Below are 15,877 nucleotides of genomic sequence, written 5' to 3'. Positions count from 1 at the left end.
ATATATATATAGTGTATGTAATTGTAAAAATGATTAAAATATTTTCAATATTTAAAAATTTTCAAGTTTATCGCCTTATATTTCTATAATTTTTCTATATTCTAATATATTGTAAAAAAATTGATATTGATATATTTAAACTCAAGTTTTTTACGTGATTGAATATTATTGCATTGAGCCATCATACGTTACTCGTAAGTTCTTTTACGTTATAATAGTATTTATGTAGCAGAGAGAAAGAGATAAGAGAGAGATTATACAATACAACTTCAATAATCGAAAAAAATCACGATAACGCTATTGTCATATCTATGTGTGTGCATATATATAAACTTATATATTATATATTTTATAAATAAGTAAAATATTATGCAGACAATGTATACAATATAAAATGTTCAGTTTGTGCTATGCTTCAATCAATAACACTGGTCGACAAAAAATGACTTTTTTCAGGTTCGAAGATTTCCAAAGCGTATTTTTGTAGATTTTTTTGCATGCCGATTACAAATTCGGCCGCAAAAATTGCGTATCACGTCACGTTTTTTAGATATCTTGATCTAAAGATGCAAAAAAGGGCATTTTAGATACTTTTCCGTAAAATATATAGCTTTAAATTGGGATGTGATAAAAAGTGCTACGACGGCTCAAAATAAAACTTCTTGTAGTTTATATAAAAAATATATAAAAGGTCGAACCTATAAACAGTTTATTGAAAAAACTAAATTAAAAAATTGAAAATATTTTTTGCACGTTTCCTTATACTACTAATACAAAGTCTTTAGAGGTTCGATAGATAAAATATTTATAAATATTATTTTATTTGTACATAAATATTTAATTATTTATATAGATTTATTTACAAATATATAAATCATAATAATTTGAAACACATTATGTGAAATAATCTACATTTTTGTAAACACACACACACCCACACACACATATGTAAAAGAACAAGAATAGCAATAATTCTTGCCTAACATTATCTTTCAATTATCGTTTCGTGTACGCAATATATGTATTTCGCATTATGCATCTGTAACAAATTATATCGAATGATTTATTATTTGCATATTAATTTGCATATTATCTACCCAGACAGCACCAAGTCTAAAATTGACGCATAAGATAGCATTAAGAAATCTTTAAGACAGCTATTTTATGATATGATATCAAAAAGACATCTTAAAGATATCTTACGCGCCAATTTTGGACTTGGTGTTGTTTGGGTATATAAATAAAATATGTACACAAATAAAATAATATTTGCATAAATATTATTTTATTTGTACATATTTTATTTACATAGATTATATGCAAATATTTAAATAAATCATTCGATAATTTATTACACATTTTATTTATTATATAGATTTATATAGATTATATGCAAATATTTAAATAAATCATTCGATTATTTGTTACAGATGCATAATGTGAAATATATATTGCGTACACGAAACGATAATTGGAAGATAATGTTAGGCAAGAATTATTGCTATTCTTATTGTTCTTTTACATATAATATACATATACAGAGAAACAATGATAATACGAAAACCGGTTCTTGCTGATATCTCCCAATAATCGCATTCGTTCAACGCATTAGTGTTTGTGTCTACATGGATGTTACTACATATGCGATGTAAGAGAGACAAGGACAGAATGATAGTCTCTCCTTGTCAAGCTGTTAGCTGTCAGTATGTTACCACGGAAATTTCCCCTGCTCCTTATGAATCTAGTGAGAATCTTATAGTCCAGATATTTCATAAAATAAGTGACATAACTTTGGTTTTTTTTTTTTAATATATTCTTGATATAATAAAGTAGTCCGCCAAAGAGTCGGATTTTGCATTTTTGCTCTGAAAAATTTATAATAAATAAAATACGGACTCCTGGCTAACCCAACCTTACCCGTTACTAGCTGCGCATTCCCCCAAGTTATATTATAAATTTTATTTTCATCTTTTTTTCAATAAATAACTCTTTGGCGGACTGCATTTGAGCTTACTGATTAAGAATATCATAAATTTAATAAGATTCATTCAGTAGTTTCGCTAATATCTGGAATATAAGAATCTCTAATTCCCGGCCGGCCGATAGGCGTCTCCACCATGTCGCCTGCCGACCCTTAAGGTTAATAATATTAAAACATTAAATAATAAAATAAGAATTAAAATTTTCAGGTATTTTTTGAAACATTTAATAATTTATTATATTTGATAGGAATAGAAATTTTATAAAACTGGCGCGAATAGAAGAAAAAATAGCAGCCCAATCAAAGGTTGCTACATTAGGTTTGTTCGTTTTGGCTACACTGGCTACACTAATTCAGAGGTTATCTTTTTCCTTCGGGCCTGAGCAGAATGGCTGACTTATAACCTTAAAACACTGTTTTATGCCCTAAGTCTTTGTCTTAGGTAACGCACAATACTGTGTTAATGTTTCCTGTCTTGTGTAGTATACGCGACGTTTTAAGGAATAAACGTAAAACGTATGTTAATGTGTAAACACAAATAACAATTCTATTATACAATTAATAATGAATATTTTATAAATAGTTATGACATAATACATTTTAAACTTATAAATATGTAATAATAATATTTCATATTCGAAATATATTTCAATAACTGTGAATATAACCTAACTTTTTTGTTCAAAGAAATTTATCTAATGTACTTATAAATAAAATGTTCTATTAAATTAAATATTATTTGATTTAATAGTATTATATATGTTTAAAAATCTTGTTAATTATTTTTGTATAACATTTAACAAAATCTATATGTATGTATACATATATTATCTAATGTTATCTATATCCTTTTATTAATTCCTTTTAGTTAAAATGGAAGATCATCACTATTGTGAACCTAATAATACATATTATACAGACAATAAAGTGTCAAATGAAAATGAAAATAATATTTCTATAGAAGAAAAAGATGGTGATGTTTTTCTAATTGAATTATATAGAGAACGTCCATTTCTGTACAATAAAGGACACAAAGATTTTAAAAATATAATAATTAAAGATAATGCTTGGAAAGAAATTTCTAAAATAATGCAAAATAAAAATTATGGTAAATATCAAATATTTTTTATTAATATTTCTTATTATGTCTTATTACTAATATATTATGCTAATTATAATGATAAAATCTCAACATTTTTACAGGCAACTTTTATACACCTGATTATTGTCAAACTAGATGCACATCTCTTAGAAATCAATATAATCGTGAGAAACGAATAATAGATAGTCAATATAAGAGTGGAAGTGGTGCTTCAACTCATAAACCCTTCACATTTTATACGCAATTATCTTTTCTTGACAATTATATCAAGAGACGAAGGTTTATAATGATAATTGCTTGAAAATCCACATTTTAATTGTATAATATGTATATATACTTATATATTCTTATATTTTCAGAACATGCAGTAATATAAAAGCAAATAAAACTTCAACATCTACATCATCTTTAGAACTATCAACAGAAATTCCACAATCTAGTTCGAATGAAGTATTTGATACCAAAGAAAAATCAAGTCATTCTATGCACGAAACAGAAGATAATAATTTTAATGGTGAAAATAAAGAAAATATTTTAGAAGATACTCTTGAAGCACATGTAACACATAAACGCAACATTGACAAAGATTCACAATTATATGTATTACATACAAAACCTAAATCTAAAAAAAGTAAAGTCGATGAAACAAAGGAATTAGAAAATATATTTACATCGGTTAGCCAGAAAATCATCAATGTTTTAGATAACAAACGTGAAAACAATAATGAAGATGAAGCATTTACACAATTTATTGTTGCTCACTTGACAAATCTTCCACAATCTGAGAAAAATATAAGAAAGAAAATGATAACAGATGCTTTATTTTCTCCAATATAAAGCAAATGTAATATTTTTTGTTTTTAATGATTTTTATTTTTTTCATAAATTATTTTTATTTTTTATTAGTAAAGTATTTTTTATTACAATATGTGATACATTACTATATGTGATATTATAAAAAAGACTGTTTCTTTTAAGTAAAATTTTAAGTTTAAAATAATATTTTCAGTTACATTGTTTTTTAAATCTAATTTAATTTTATTATTTAATACGCAAAGCAATATTTTTGTTTAAGATTTTTTATTTATGTGATAGGTGATCTTAGATAGATATGTGATAGATGATCTGATATGTGATCTTCAATTATTATATTAACTATACTATACTATACAGGGTGTCCGGTAATGGTCGCCTCAACCGTCGTGTGCAGGTAGAGTAAGTTAAACCGAATAGGAAAGTCCTCTACCGTTTTGCGATTTTCGCAATAATTATTGTGTTATTAAATAAAAAAGATCGGCCAATCTAAGCGCGCGACGAGATGAGACGGCCCCCTGTCACACGATACACGGCGCGCGGCAAAGCGGAGGGAGGAGCGAACGCGATGGCTACGAACGGCGCGTAACACTAAAGCTCCGCGACAACTATTTTCTCTCTTTCCCTTTTCATCTCACTTTCTTTTCTATAATATTTTTATTATAGTAAATATTAATCAGAAAAATTCTTATAAAATTCTTTCAATACCATTGTCCCACGATTACCATCATTTTTAGAGTAAATTTTAAGAAAAAATTTTCTCTGTGTAGTATTCGAATACATCCTATCAAAATTTTACGTTTTTTAAAATAATCAATAAATGATAATAATGAGAGAGGGAATGAGAGAGAAAGAGAGAGTGAGTGAGTGAGTGAGGAACGTTATCATTTATGATAATAACGTTCCTCACTCTCTCTCTCTCTCTCTTTCTCTCTCTCTCTCTCTCTCTCGTTATTATCATTTATTGATTATTTTAAAAACGTAAATTTTGATAAAACGTATCCGAATACTACACATAAAAAATTTTCTCTTAAAATTTACCCTGAAAATCATGATAATCGTGGGACAGTAAGGTACTGGAAGAATTTTATAAGAATTTTTCTGATTAATATTTACCACAATAAAAATATTAATATCTACCACAATAAAATAAAAAATGTACTCGATTAATTTTACTATGTTCATATTAATAATTTTTAATGTAGTAAATATTAATCAAAAAAACTCTTATAATATTTTTCCTACACCATATTATCCCACGATTATCATGATTTTCAGGATAAATTCTAATAAGAGAAAATTCTCTCCGTGTATGGTGTGATTTGCATCAGACTCTTATTTTGCTTTGTATGCATGTTAAATTTTAATGAGATACATCGTCGAAAATGATGTCAATGCGATTATTAATTTTTCAAAACTGTACTTTACAATAATTAATCAAGATGCCATTTTGAAAATAAAAAGATTCGTTTTTAGTAAAGAAAGTGAGATGAAAAGGGAAAGAGAGAAAATAGTTGTCGCGGAGCTTTAGCGTTACGCGCCGTTCGTAGCCATCGCGTTCGCTCCTCCCTCCGCTTTGCCGCGCGCCGTGTATCGTGTGACAGGGGACCGTCTCATCTCGTCGCGCGCTTAGATTGGCCGATCTTTTTTATTTAATAACACAATAATTATTGCGAAAATCGCAAAACGGTAGAGGACTTTCTTATTCGGTTTAACTTACTCTACCTGCACACGACGGTTGAGGCGACCATTACCGGACACCCTGTATATGTGATATTATTAAAACTGTTACATGTGATATAAGATCTTAAAAGGTAATTTAAGAAAAATAATGTTTTTAATATATGTACTATTTTGTTTTTTTAAAAGTGAGACGTTATGATTTTATTATTTTTATTTACTTATTAATTTGTATGTGCATTAATAGTTCTAAAGCACTTTCCTTATGAACTATGTTTATTATTTAATTGCTTCATTTGTATACATTTGTAATGTATATCTTGCTAATTATATAATTATTATATAAAAAAATTCGATTTGTGGTATTTGTTGTTATTTACATAGATCTTTATTACTAGATACACATCAACTTAGATCAACTTTAAAGCTTTATTGTAAAATTGTAACAATATAGTTGAAACATTATGCCGTATGACTAAAGACAAATAATAAAAACAAAATATATAAATGACTTTCATTAATAAATAAAAAAATAATTATTAAATATAAGTAATACTATGCGCATTAATATTTTGCTTGTAATGACAATTCACTATTAAGAAAACTTTTCTTAATTGCTGCAATGTATAAACTTTCAGAAAATAATGTTAATTAGGTTGTAGAAATTAATATTAATTGATCTAGCAGTAAGGAGATAATCGGTATATAAACTTTACATATAACAATATGCAAGATCGGTACGGCATTATTGTCAAATTCTAATTATATATAACACAAGAACTATATAAAGATTCCAACTTTATCTTATTCATTTTTTTACTTAAGTAGAGCTCAGTTTAGAAATTATGTTGTCAAAAAGCTACTAAAAAATATCAAGCTATATAATTCTTGAACACATTTTTTTTTATACTAACATTTTATTAGAAAAAATAAGATTAAATAAATAACCGAAAATTAAATGTATGTGTATAGAAACCATTATTTTTATATTATTAAATATTTTCACCATATGTACCTCTTCGCACGTAATCGTATTGCCACGGTACTTCTCCTTCAGGTGATATGAAATATTTACACAATGTGTCTCTTTGTTTCGAAGCAGAAGATACGGGTTCATTATAACATAGGTTTTCCGAAAAAGACAACCACTGCATATCCTTTATAAATAAAAATAGTATGGTTAATTAAATTTAAAAATATACAGTAATTAATATTTTAATAACAATATTATATACACATAATGTATCTGCATTTATTTAATTATTTTATTATATTAATTATTAATATTAAAATTTTTTTAATTTATTAAAAGTTTAAACACAAAATTAAGTTATATATATATATATATATATATATATATAACTTAATTTATATATATATATATATATATATATATATATTATCTGCAGAATAAAAATATTTTAATGTTTATTTTACCTGATTATTTCTATCGTTTTCAAGAAATTCAGTTGTGCTGTATAACTTTAGTTTACAGCGTTCTTCTTCAACCATTACAAAATTATGTAAGCAGAGCGATGCTGTTGTTATCAAATCGGCTGTTTTTGGCAGCATACAAATGGATTGTCGAAATATTCTCCATCTATTAGAAAATATTCCAAAGGCGCTTTCGACTGTTCGCCTAGCTCGAGAAAATCTATAATTGCATATTTTTTGTTCTTCATTTAAATTTCTTCCGGTATATGGCTTCATAATTCTCGTATTTAATGCAAAAGCATCGTCTGCCAATAAAAAAGTTGGTGTACAGATTTGACTTCCAGGTAATTTGAATGTTTCCTTTGGTAGATTTAAGTTTTCATTTTTTAAATTTTCCCCAATTAATGAATCGTTAAAAATTCCGCCATCGCTGTTACCACCGTATGCACCAACATCAACTAACGTAAATCTATATGTATACGTGGTTTGCCACTGCCATCAAAACAATACTATAATATTTTTTGTAATTATAAAAAAGACTTCCCGAATTAGGGGGACATTGCAAGGTAATGTGTTTTCCGTCTACTGCCCCTATGCAATTTGGCACATTCCACCTCTTCCAAAATCCTTCAGCATACGACTTCCATTCTTCTTCATTTGGTTGTGATAGATACAGTGGTTGTAATACATTTATTAATATCTGACATACTTCTTTAATTAACATACGCATTGTTGATTCACCAATTCGAAATGATAGAGCGATAGACAAAGGAAGATCTCCAGTGGCAAGATATCTGAAATACATTTTTATTAAAATATCTATGTTATTAATATTATTTATTATAAAAAGATTATTAATTTTCCATTTCTCTCTCTCTCTCTCTCTCTCTCTCTCTCATTCTCTATTAAAGCATGTTTCGAGTAATAATTATTTTAGGCAATTTTTGTATATCTGACAAAAATAAAATACTATTAATACTATTTAATATATTATTCAACATTTATATTTAGTCTAGAATACCTGTTTTAGTCTATCAGAATCTGTCTTTGTTACTTTAATAAAATTTCTTTTTTATTGTTATTTCTACAAGATATAATTATTTTGAAAAAAAAAATAATAAAAAAAAGAATTACTTATAATTACCTTAATACTATTATCAATCTCTGTTCTGCAGGAAATGCTCGATAGCTATTTTTTGTTAAATGAGGTTCAGTTAATTGAAGTAATTTGTTAAATAAACATAAATTCATTCTCGTATAACAAAAAAATAAATATGTATCATTTTTTAATTCTTGGTAAAGTGTCTCATAATCTCCGTATTTGTATCTCAGTTGGTTTATTGGTCGCACGTACCATCTTCTTTTATACCATCTAATTTGTTTTTTTTTTCGTTTTAATAATTTATACAAAAGCATCCATTGTAAAACAAGCAATAAAAATTGCTTATTTCTATACATCATTTTAATATACCTGAAATTAAAATTGTTTTCTGTAAAATAAATTAAATTAAATATTATACAAATTTAATAATTAACAAGATTTTTAAACATATATAATACTATTAAATCAAATAATATTTAATTTAATAGAACATTTTATTTATAAGTACATTAGATAAATTTCTTTGAACAAAAAAGTTAGGTTATATTCACAGTTATTGAAATATATTTCGAATATGAAATATTATTATTACATATTTATAAGTTTAAAATGTATTATGTCATAACTATTTATAAAATATTCATTATTAATTGTATAATAGAATTGTTATTTGTGTTTATACATATACATACGTTTTACGTTTATTCCTTAAAACGTCGCGTATACTACACAAGACAGGAAACATTAACACAGTATTGTGCGTTACCTAAGACAAAGACTTAGGGCATAAAACAGTGTTTTAAGGTTATAAGTCAGCCATTCTGCTCAGGCCCTTCCAATGTCGAGCAAAAAAGACAATCTCTGACACAGATTAATAGACAGATCGCCAAAGGTCTGTATAAAAAGGAGACCGTTATTTTTGCCCCTTACCGACACACTTTGCCCCTGGTTCGAGTCCAGGCTAATAAAATCCTTTAATTTTACCAAAAAACTTTGCCTCTACTGCGAGTTCAAGCTAAAATCCTTTGATTATACGTGTAAAATAAAAAGATTTCAGCCTGAACTCGCACCAAAGGCAAAGTTTTTTGGTAAAATCAAAGGATTTTATTAGCCTGGACTCGAACCAGGGGCAAAGTGTGTCGGTAAGAGGCAAAAATGACGGTCTCCTCTTTAGACAGGCCTTTGGCGATCTCTGAACTAGTGTGTGGCCAGTGTAGCCAAAACCAGTGCCAAAACGAACAGACTTATTATTGGACTTTTTCCAAATTACTTAGTTTATATATATTCGCCCAAGATGGCGCTTTGAATGCTCGTTCGAAGCAAAATACAGGAGGTAGGAGTTACATATCTGTTTTCATCTATGATTTAACGCATTGCTTAGTATATGTTCTGTGACGCATTGCTGCGTGCGTGTTATATGACGTTTATTATGATGTATTCATGCAATTATAATTATGTTCAATATCTGTCACGAGTGGTAAATTACGTTGCTAAATCATATTAGTGAAATGTCAAAATTCATTCGATCTCAAATGTATTATTTTTTGACAGCGGTTTGTATCCTCTTTCGATTATTCTGTGCTTAATTTTTCAATTTTAAACTTACCAGTTGAATTCAATATGTTATTTCAGATTCAAGGACGATGAATACCTAAAAAAGTACAAACAAAGTTATATTAACATAATTTATAATTGTCTTGGAACGGTTACAAGATGGTAAGTCTAATTTATGTACCACGGTGTCCCATAGGAAATGGCTGAAACTAATCAGCTGTAGAGCCCCTTATTTCACGTATATACACGTATGGGTTAGTGATATTACGAATATTCGTATTCGCATTCGCAGAAAATATGCAAATGTTTTGCGAATATTATAATATAAACTTTAGTAAAAGTTGGTCTCTTAAAGTTTGTTAGTGTTCTTTAATGCGTTCAGACGTGTTTCGTCTGAAAAATTGAATGAACGCGAAATGACAGCAAACAAAGTCATGCATTTTCAAAGTATACACCATTTGAATTTGTACAAAATTCTGTTCTGTTACAAAAATTTATAAGAACTTTTTCTAACATGTCATTTTTAATGTTATTGACAATCTTTTAAATAGTTGCTATTAAATATGGCACTATCGTAAATATTTATCATTAGTTTATGTGATTATTAGCACTTTTTTCATTTCTTTTTATCAATAAAATAAACTGGTATACAAACATTTTATTTATATCTATTACAAAATTGCAGACTCCTTTTTTTAACACAATTTTTGTTTTCTCAATAATTGCATGCATTAAAACATGACAGCTGATTAGTTTCAGTAATTTTCTATGGGACATCCTGTAGTTATTTTGAAGAAAAAATTTATGTGCATAAAATAGAATAAAATAGTATTTAGAAAATTACTTGCTCTTTACACTATAATCAAGATCTTAATAATATGCGAATCTCAATATAATTACACTGATGATTTATATTGTATTACTATTTTTTTTATGTAGGCAACATTGAAGCATGATATTGAATTACCAAGCAATATTCCAGAATTATTAATGGAGAAACATGCAAACTATCTCATTTCGTATGGGACCAACAAAGATGAATATGTAAGAATCTATTTTAAATTTTATTTATAGGGTGTTTTAAAAGTCAAATCTGCAATTAAATATCTCATAAATAATAAATTTTAGAAAAAAATGTCAATTTTAAATAAAAATAATAGGTAAATAATAATCCTTAAGGTTGCCAGTAATAATTAATAAAAAACCACTCCTCAACGTTTAAAGTCGACCAGACTGGCGATAATTTATTATAAATAATTATTTGAAATACAACGTTTCGGCTGTCATTGCAGCCCTTTTCAAGTACATCTATAAAAAGTTCCATCAAAATAATTATAATTTAATACACTTATTCGCAACAATTAATTATACATTTAAAAACAAAAATGTGTTACATACCAAATTTAAAACAGTAAATCAACTTCTATGCAAACAACCGACAATGTTAACGCTTGTTTTGATGAACAATGCAAGACTGACAGAAGTAAGCACATATTAAATAGATGTTAACTGTTCGCAAGAATCTTAGTCACTAAGCGTTAAGAAAATAGAGACGAAACTAAATGTGTCTTTCGTAATTTAAATCGTCATAATAAAGTCAAATAAATAATAAATAAATAGGTGGATATAAAAATAAAATTAAAAGTAAAAATAAAACGACTTAAATAACGTCAAGAACACGATCATAAATCCCACTGAAATTCTCCGTATCTTTCTGTAAATTAATACTTTTTCCTTGTTTTTTTATGTAAAACATTTCTGCAATTTCTCTTTTTCTTGTCTGTTTTTCTTCATGCAGAATCACCGGAGAATCCCAACGGAACTCATGATCGTTGCAAGTCCGATGCAAACTAACGACAGAATGCAATGTCTTGTCTTTTTTTATGTTATTTCTATGTTCTTTAATGCGCGTTTCTAAATGTCTCTTTGTCTGTCCTATATAAGACATTGCATTCTGTCGTTAGTTTGCATCGGACTTGCAACGATCATGAGTTCCGTTGGGATTCTCCGGTGATTCTGCATGAAGAAAAACAGACAAGAAAAAGAGAAATTGCAGAAATGTTTTACATAAAAAAACAAGGAAAAAGTATTAATTTACAGAAAGATACGGAGAATTTCAGTGGGATTTATGATCGTGTTCTTGACTTTATTTAAGTCGTTTTATTTTTACTTTTAATTTTATTTTTATATCCACCTATTTATTTATTTTTATTTATTTGACTTTATTATGACGATTTAAATTACGAAAGACACATTTAGTTTCGTCTCTATTTTCTTAACGCTTAGTGACTAAGATTCTTGCGAACAGTTAACATCTATTTAATATGTGCTTACTTCTGTCAGTCTTGCATTGTTCATCAAAACAAGCGTTAACATTGTCGGTTGTTTGCATAGAAGTTGATTTACTGTTTTAAATTTGGTATGTAACACATTTTTGTTTTTAAATGTATAATTAATTGTTGCGAATAAGTGTATTAAATTATAATTATTTTGATGGAACTTTTTATAGATGTACTTGAAAAGGGCTGCAATGACAGCCGAAACGTTGTATTTCAAATAATTATTTATAATAAATTATCGCCAGTCTGGTCGACTTTAAACGTTGAGGAGTGGTTTTTTAAAAATAATAGGGTTTAAATATATTTAATTTTAAATCTTATTACTTTGACCTTAAGTGGCGTTGTCAGGGTAGAAGCAAAGTCACTATGTTCTTAAAACAAAGTAAATCACAACTTTTTTAAAAAACAAAAATTCGATCTTAGAATATGACATGATAAAACCCACAGCCGAAATGTTGTGAAATTCTCAATAAAATTACTTATTTCCCAGAGTTGGTCGATTAAATCATTACCATTTTTTGAATATTTTAAATTTATAAATATTAATAATAGGTTTAATCAGACTTGAATATATATTTTGTGCTTTTAATAACATTTTTTAGGATTAACACATTTTTATTTTTTAGAACTATTCTCAGACCGAGCACATGAGGATGTCTGGAATGTATTGGGGTCTTACTGCTCTAGATTTAATGGGAAAGTTGGAGCAAACCAATAAGGACGAAGTGCTAGAATTTATTGGACAGTGTCAAAGTGACAGTGGTGGTATTAGTGCCAGTATGCAGCACGATCCACATTTACTTTATACACTCAGTGCTGTTCAGATATTGTGTATGTATGATGCATTGGATGTAATAAATGTCGATAAAATTGTAAATTATGTCAAAGAAAGACAACAGTCGGATGGAAGTTTCGCTGGTGATCAGTGGGGTGAGGTGGATGTCAGATTTTCGTTCTGCGCTGTCGCAACTTTGTCACTTTTGGTAAATATTATAGTGACTCAAATAGCTAATTTGTATGCTTGCAAGGACGAAGTGCAAAATAGGAAACGTTCAATTATTCAAAGGAAAATCAATTCTTGAGATAGAGTAGATACTTCTTGGAAACTTTTTTGAAAATCCTTAGATTTTAATGGAATTAAAGATAATTGTCAGTAATATCAGATGTTAAATACATCTAGGAAAAACTACAATTCTTGAATTAAAAAAAATTAAAATAAATGTATATCCTTATATATGGGATATTAAAATTAATTTATATAAATTAATATAAATTTTTTAATATATTATTTTTTCTTTATATTATCATTAATACATTTCAGAATCGTTTAGACGCGATAGACATCGAGAAGGCAGTGCAATTTGTATTGAAGTGTATGAATTTTGATGGAGGATTTGGTTCAAAGCCAGGATCCGAGAGCCACGCGGGTTTAATTTATTGTTGTATAGGCCTACTTTCGATAACAGGTATATATAATAGAAAACACGTCTGGAAAACATAATCTGATAAATCTGATTTATCAAAATATTTTTCCAGGACATCTACATTTGATAGATGCTGATCGTTTAGGATGGTGGTTATGCGAGAGACAATTACCTTCTGGTGGTTTAAATGGCCGACCCGAAAAGCTACCAGATGTATGCTACTCTTGGTGGGTATTATCAGCACTGACAATCTTAGGCCGTCTTCATTGGATAGATAAAAAAGCCTTGGTAAGTAAATATATAATATGTCTGTTATTGACGAGACGTCTTTTAAGACACAAGGTTTTATTTTTTTTATGTGATATGTTATAATAGTTTCTCACTGCTGTATCTATATTGTCATCTTAAAGATAATTTTTATTTGAAAATGACCTAAACCAGAGGTCGAAACGTCGTGATATATTGATTTTAATAAAGAATTTATAGTCCAGTATTGGTCGTTTTTTAGTATTACATACATACTCTTTGATAAGTAAATATATTCAAATAACGTTTTTTATTAGATTAAAAATAATTGTCCATCCAATTGATATCATTTAAATTAAAAAAACATTCTCTTTTATGATTTTATTTTGGCGCCCCTGTTAACAAACAATTATAAATCAAGATCAATTTAATTAGCTAATATAACTATTTTTTTCTATTTTTCAGATAGATTACATTTTGACTTGTCAGGACGTCGAATCTGGCGGTTTCAGCGATCGACCTGGAGATATGGTCGATCCTTTTCACACTTTGTTCGGCCTCACCGCATTATCATTATTAGACAAGAACTTCTCGTTAAAATCAATTAATCCTACGTACTGTATGCCGGAATATATAATCGAACGTTTAGGTCTTAAACCGTTGAGACTCGATGCATGATTATTTATCTGATGTATTCTAAGTTGTACATCACTTCGTTTATATCTTTGTTAAAATATTCTATTTAATCGTGATAATTCACAAATTGTTCGTTTATTATACTGAAAAAATTGCTAGTGGATTTTTTTAGCTTTTCTAGGTATAACTTTTACCTTAATACCAAGCATTTGTGTTTTTAATTATTTTCTGGAAAGAAAATCTTTTGTTCTTTTGTATAATTGCATTATGATAAACTCATAATTGCAACACATATTCTTATTACAATTTCAAAAACCATTAACTATTAAAGATGGCAAATCAAATATTTGGTTAAACAATATCATAGAATTGAAAGTTTTACAAGAGACTGATCATTGTTCTTAAATGTTGCATTTGTGAAAATACAGTTCTTCTGTGTTTTAAACATTTGATTTTACCAGATTCTCATTGGGAACATTTTCTATAATACTTTTGTCATCATTTATATAAATGGGAATTTGTTAAATGTTGGAATCATTGTTTACAGCAAAATATTTTACAGGCTGAGTGACGTTTTGCAGCAACATATATTTGGATACATAGCATGTTGTTCCAGTAACGATGACGGTATACCTTGTAAATCATTGGACAAATTAATGTAGTTATTCATGCTGCTATTGTGATATTCGACCTGTAAGATTCCGGATTGTAGGCTCTTTCATAAGAATGATACGCTTGTAAGACATTACATTTATGTTGACAATTGGTAGAATCCAAATAAATGTATTGTTTATATTACAGTGGAATACGAATTAACTTGATTTCTAGAGCATTCCTTATCCGTTTTATTGAATATTTTTTTTGTACGTAGATTCTCTACGTCTAGTGTCGGTTTGAGCGAGGTTCAACATTAATGATGGAAGCTTCCCAAGTAGTTGATATGATAATTATGTAAATGATGAAGATGTCTTTTTTAATGACATATCGTTCTTGATTCAATTGTTCCATATATGAATTTGTATTATATGAAGCTTCAAGGTTTGCAAGTTGTTGAATTTATACAATTTGTTGAAATGCATATTTAGATCAAACTGGTTTATTAGTCACTCTTGTGAATCTTGAGAATCTTTTATCTTGATCTTTATCCATTGATTCAATCTGTGGCTCAAATGTTTCTATTCGATCGTGATAATTTACAAATTGTTTGTTTATTCTACTAGGTGTAAATAATTGCTAGTAGATTTTTTTAGTTTTTCTAGATATATAACTTTTACCTCAGTACCAAGCATTCGTATTTTGGAATCATTTTCTGGAAAAAAAAACTTTAGTTCCTTTGTATAATTGCATTATAATATGCTTATAATTGCAGCATTCTTATTACAATTTTAAAAGGCATTAAAGATGGCAAATCAAATATTGAATTAAACAATATTAACAGAATGAAAGCATTACAAGAGACTGATTGTTATTCTTAAATGTTGCAAGATACGAGAGCCATTTTAAGGGTCGACAGGTCGGTCGGCCAAACTCCGAATTGATGTTGGAGACCTCGTGCGGTGACAACGC

At 28.0% G+C, this 15,877-nt stretch overlaps 2 protein-coding genes and 1 long non-coding RNA gene across 3 annotated transcripts; 2 read left to right on the top strand and 1 right to left on the bottom strand.

The window, feature by feature from the left end:
- The first annotated feature begins 2,336 nt into the window (after window positions 1–2,336).
- Window positions 2,337–4,433, top strand: LOC114929502 (uncharacterized). Its single transcript, XM_029301071.2, has 4 exons — window positions 2,337–2,497; window positions 2,850–3,089; window positions 3,185–3,362; window positions 3,443–4,433. Exons 2-4 carry the CDS (start codon window positions 2,855–2,857, stop codon window positions 3,918–3,920), a joined length of 891 nt encoding a protein of 296 aa, XP_029156904.2. The 5' UTR covers window positions 2,337–2,497; window positions 2,850–2,854; the 3' UTR covers window positions 3,921–4,433.
- Window positions 4,434–9,468: 5,035 nt separating this feature from the next.
- Window positions 9,469–15,117, top strand: betaggt-II (geranylgeranyl transferase type-2 subunit beta). Its single transcript, XM_085488853.1, has 7 exons — window positions 9,469–9,665; window positions 9,745–9,828; window positions 10,606–10,710; window positions 12,632–12,988; window positions 13,327–13,471; window positions 13,542–13,717; window positions 14,141–15,117. The coding sequence occupies exons 2-7, from the start codon at window positions 9,826–9,828 to the stop codon at window positions 14,351–14,353; spliced, it is 999 nt and encodes a 332-aa protein (XP_085344979.1). The 5' UTR covers window positions 9,469–9,665; window positions 9,745–9,825; the 3' UTR covers window positions 14,354–15,117.
- Window positions 13,332–15,877, bottom strand: LOC114944031 (uncharacterized). The gene is made up of 3 exons (XR_014926150.1): window positions 15,693–15,877; window positions 14,150–15,620; window positions 13,332–14,070 (listed from the first exon to the last, which is right to left on the bottom strand). It is a non-coding gene; the product is annotated as an uncharacterized LOC114944031 (long non-coding RNA).

Source organism: Nylanderia fulva, unplaced genomic scaffold (assembly GCF_048542155.1).
Source record: "Nylanderia fulva isolate GAGA-0341 unplaced genomic scaffold, ASM4854215v1 Scaffold113, whole genome shotgun sequence".
In the NCBI taxonomy this organism is placed as follows: domain Eukaryota; kingdom Metazoa; phylum Arthropoda; class Insecta; order Hymenoptera; family Formicidae; genus Nylanderia; species Nylanderia fulva.
This window is presented reverse-complemented; position numbering and strand designations above follow the sequence as displayed.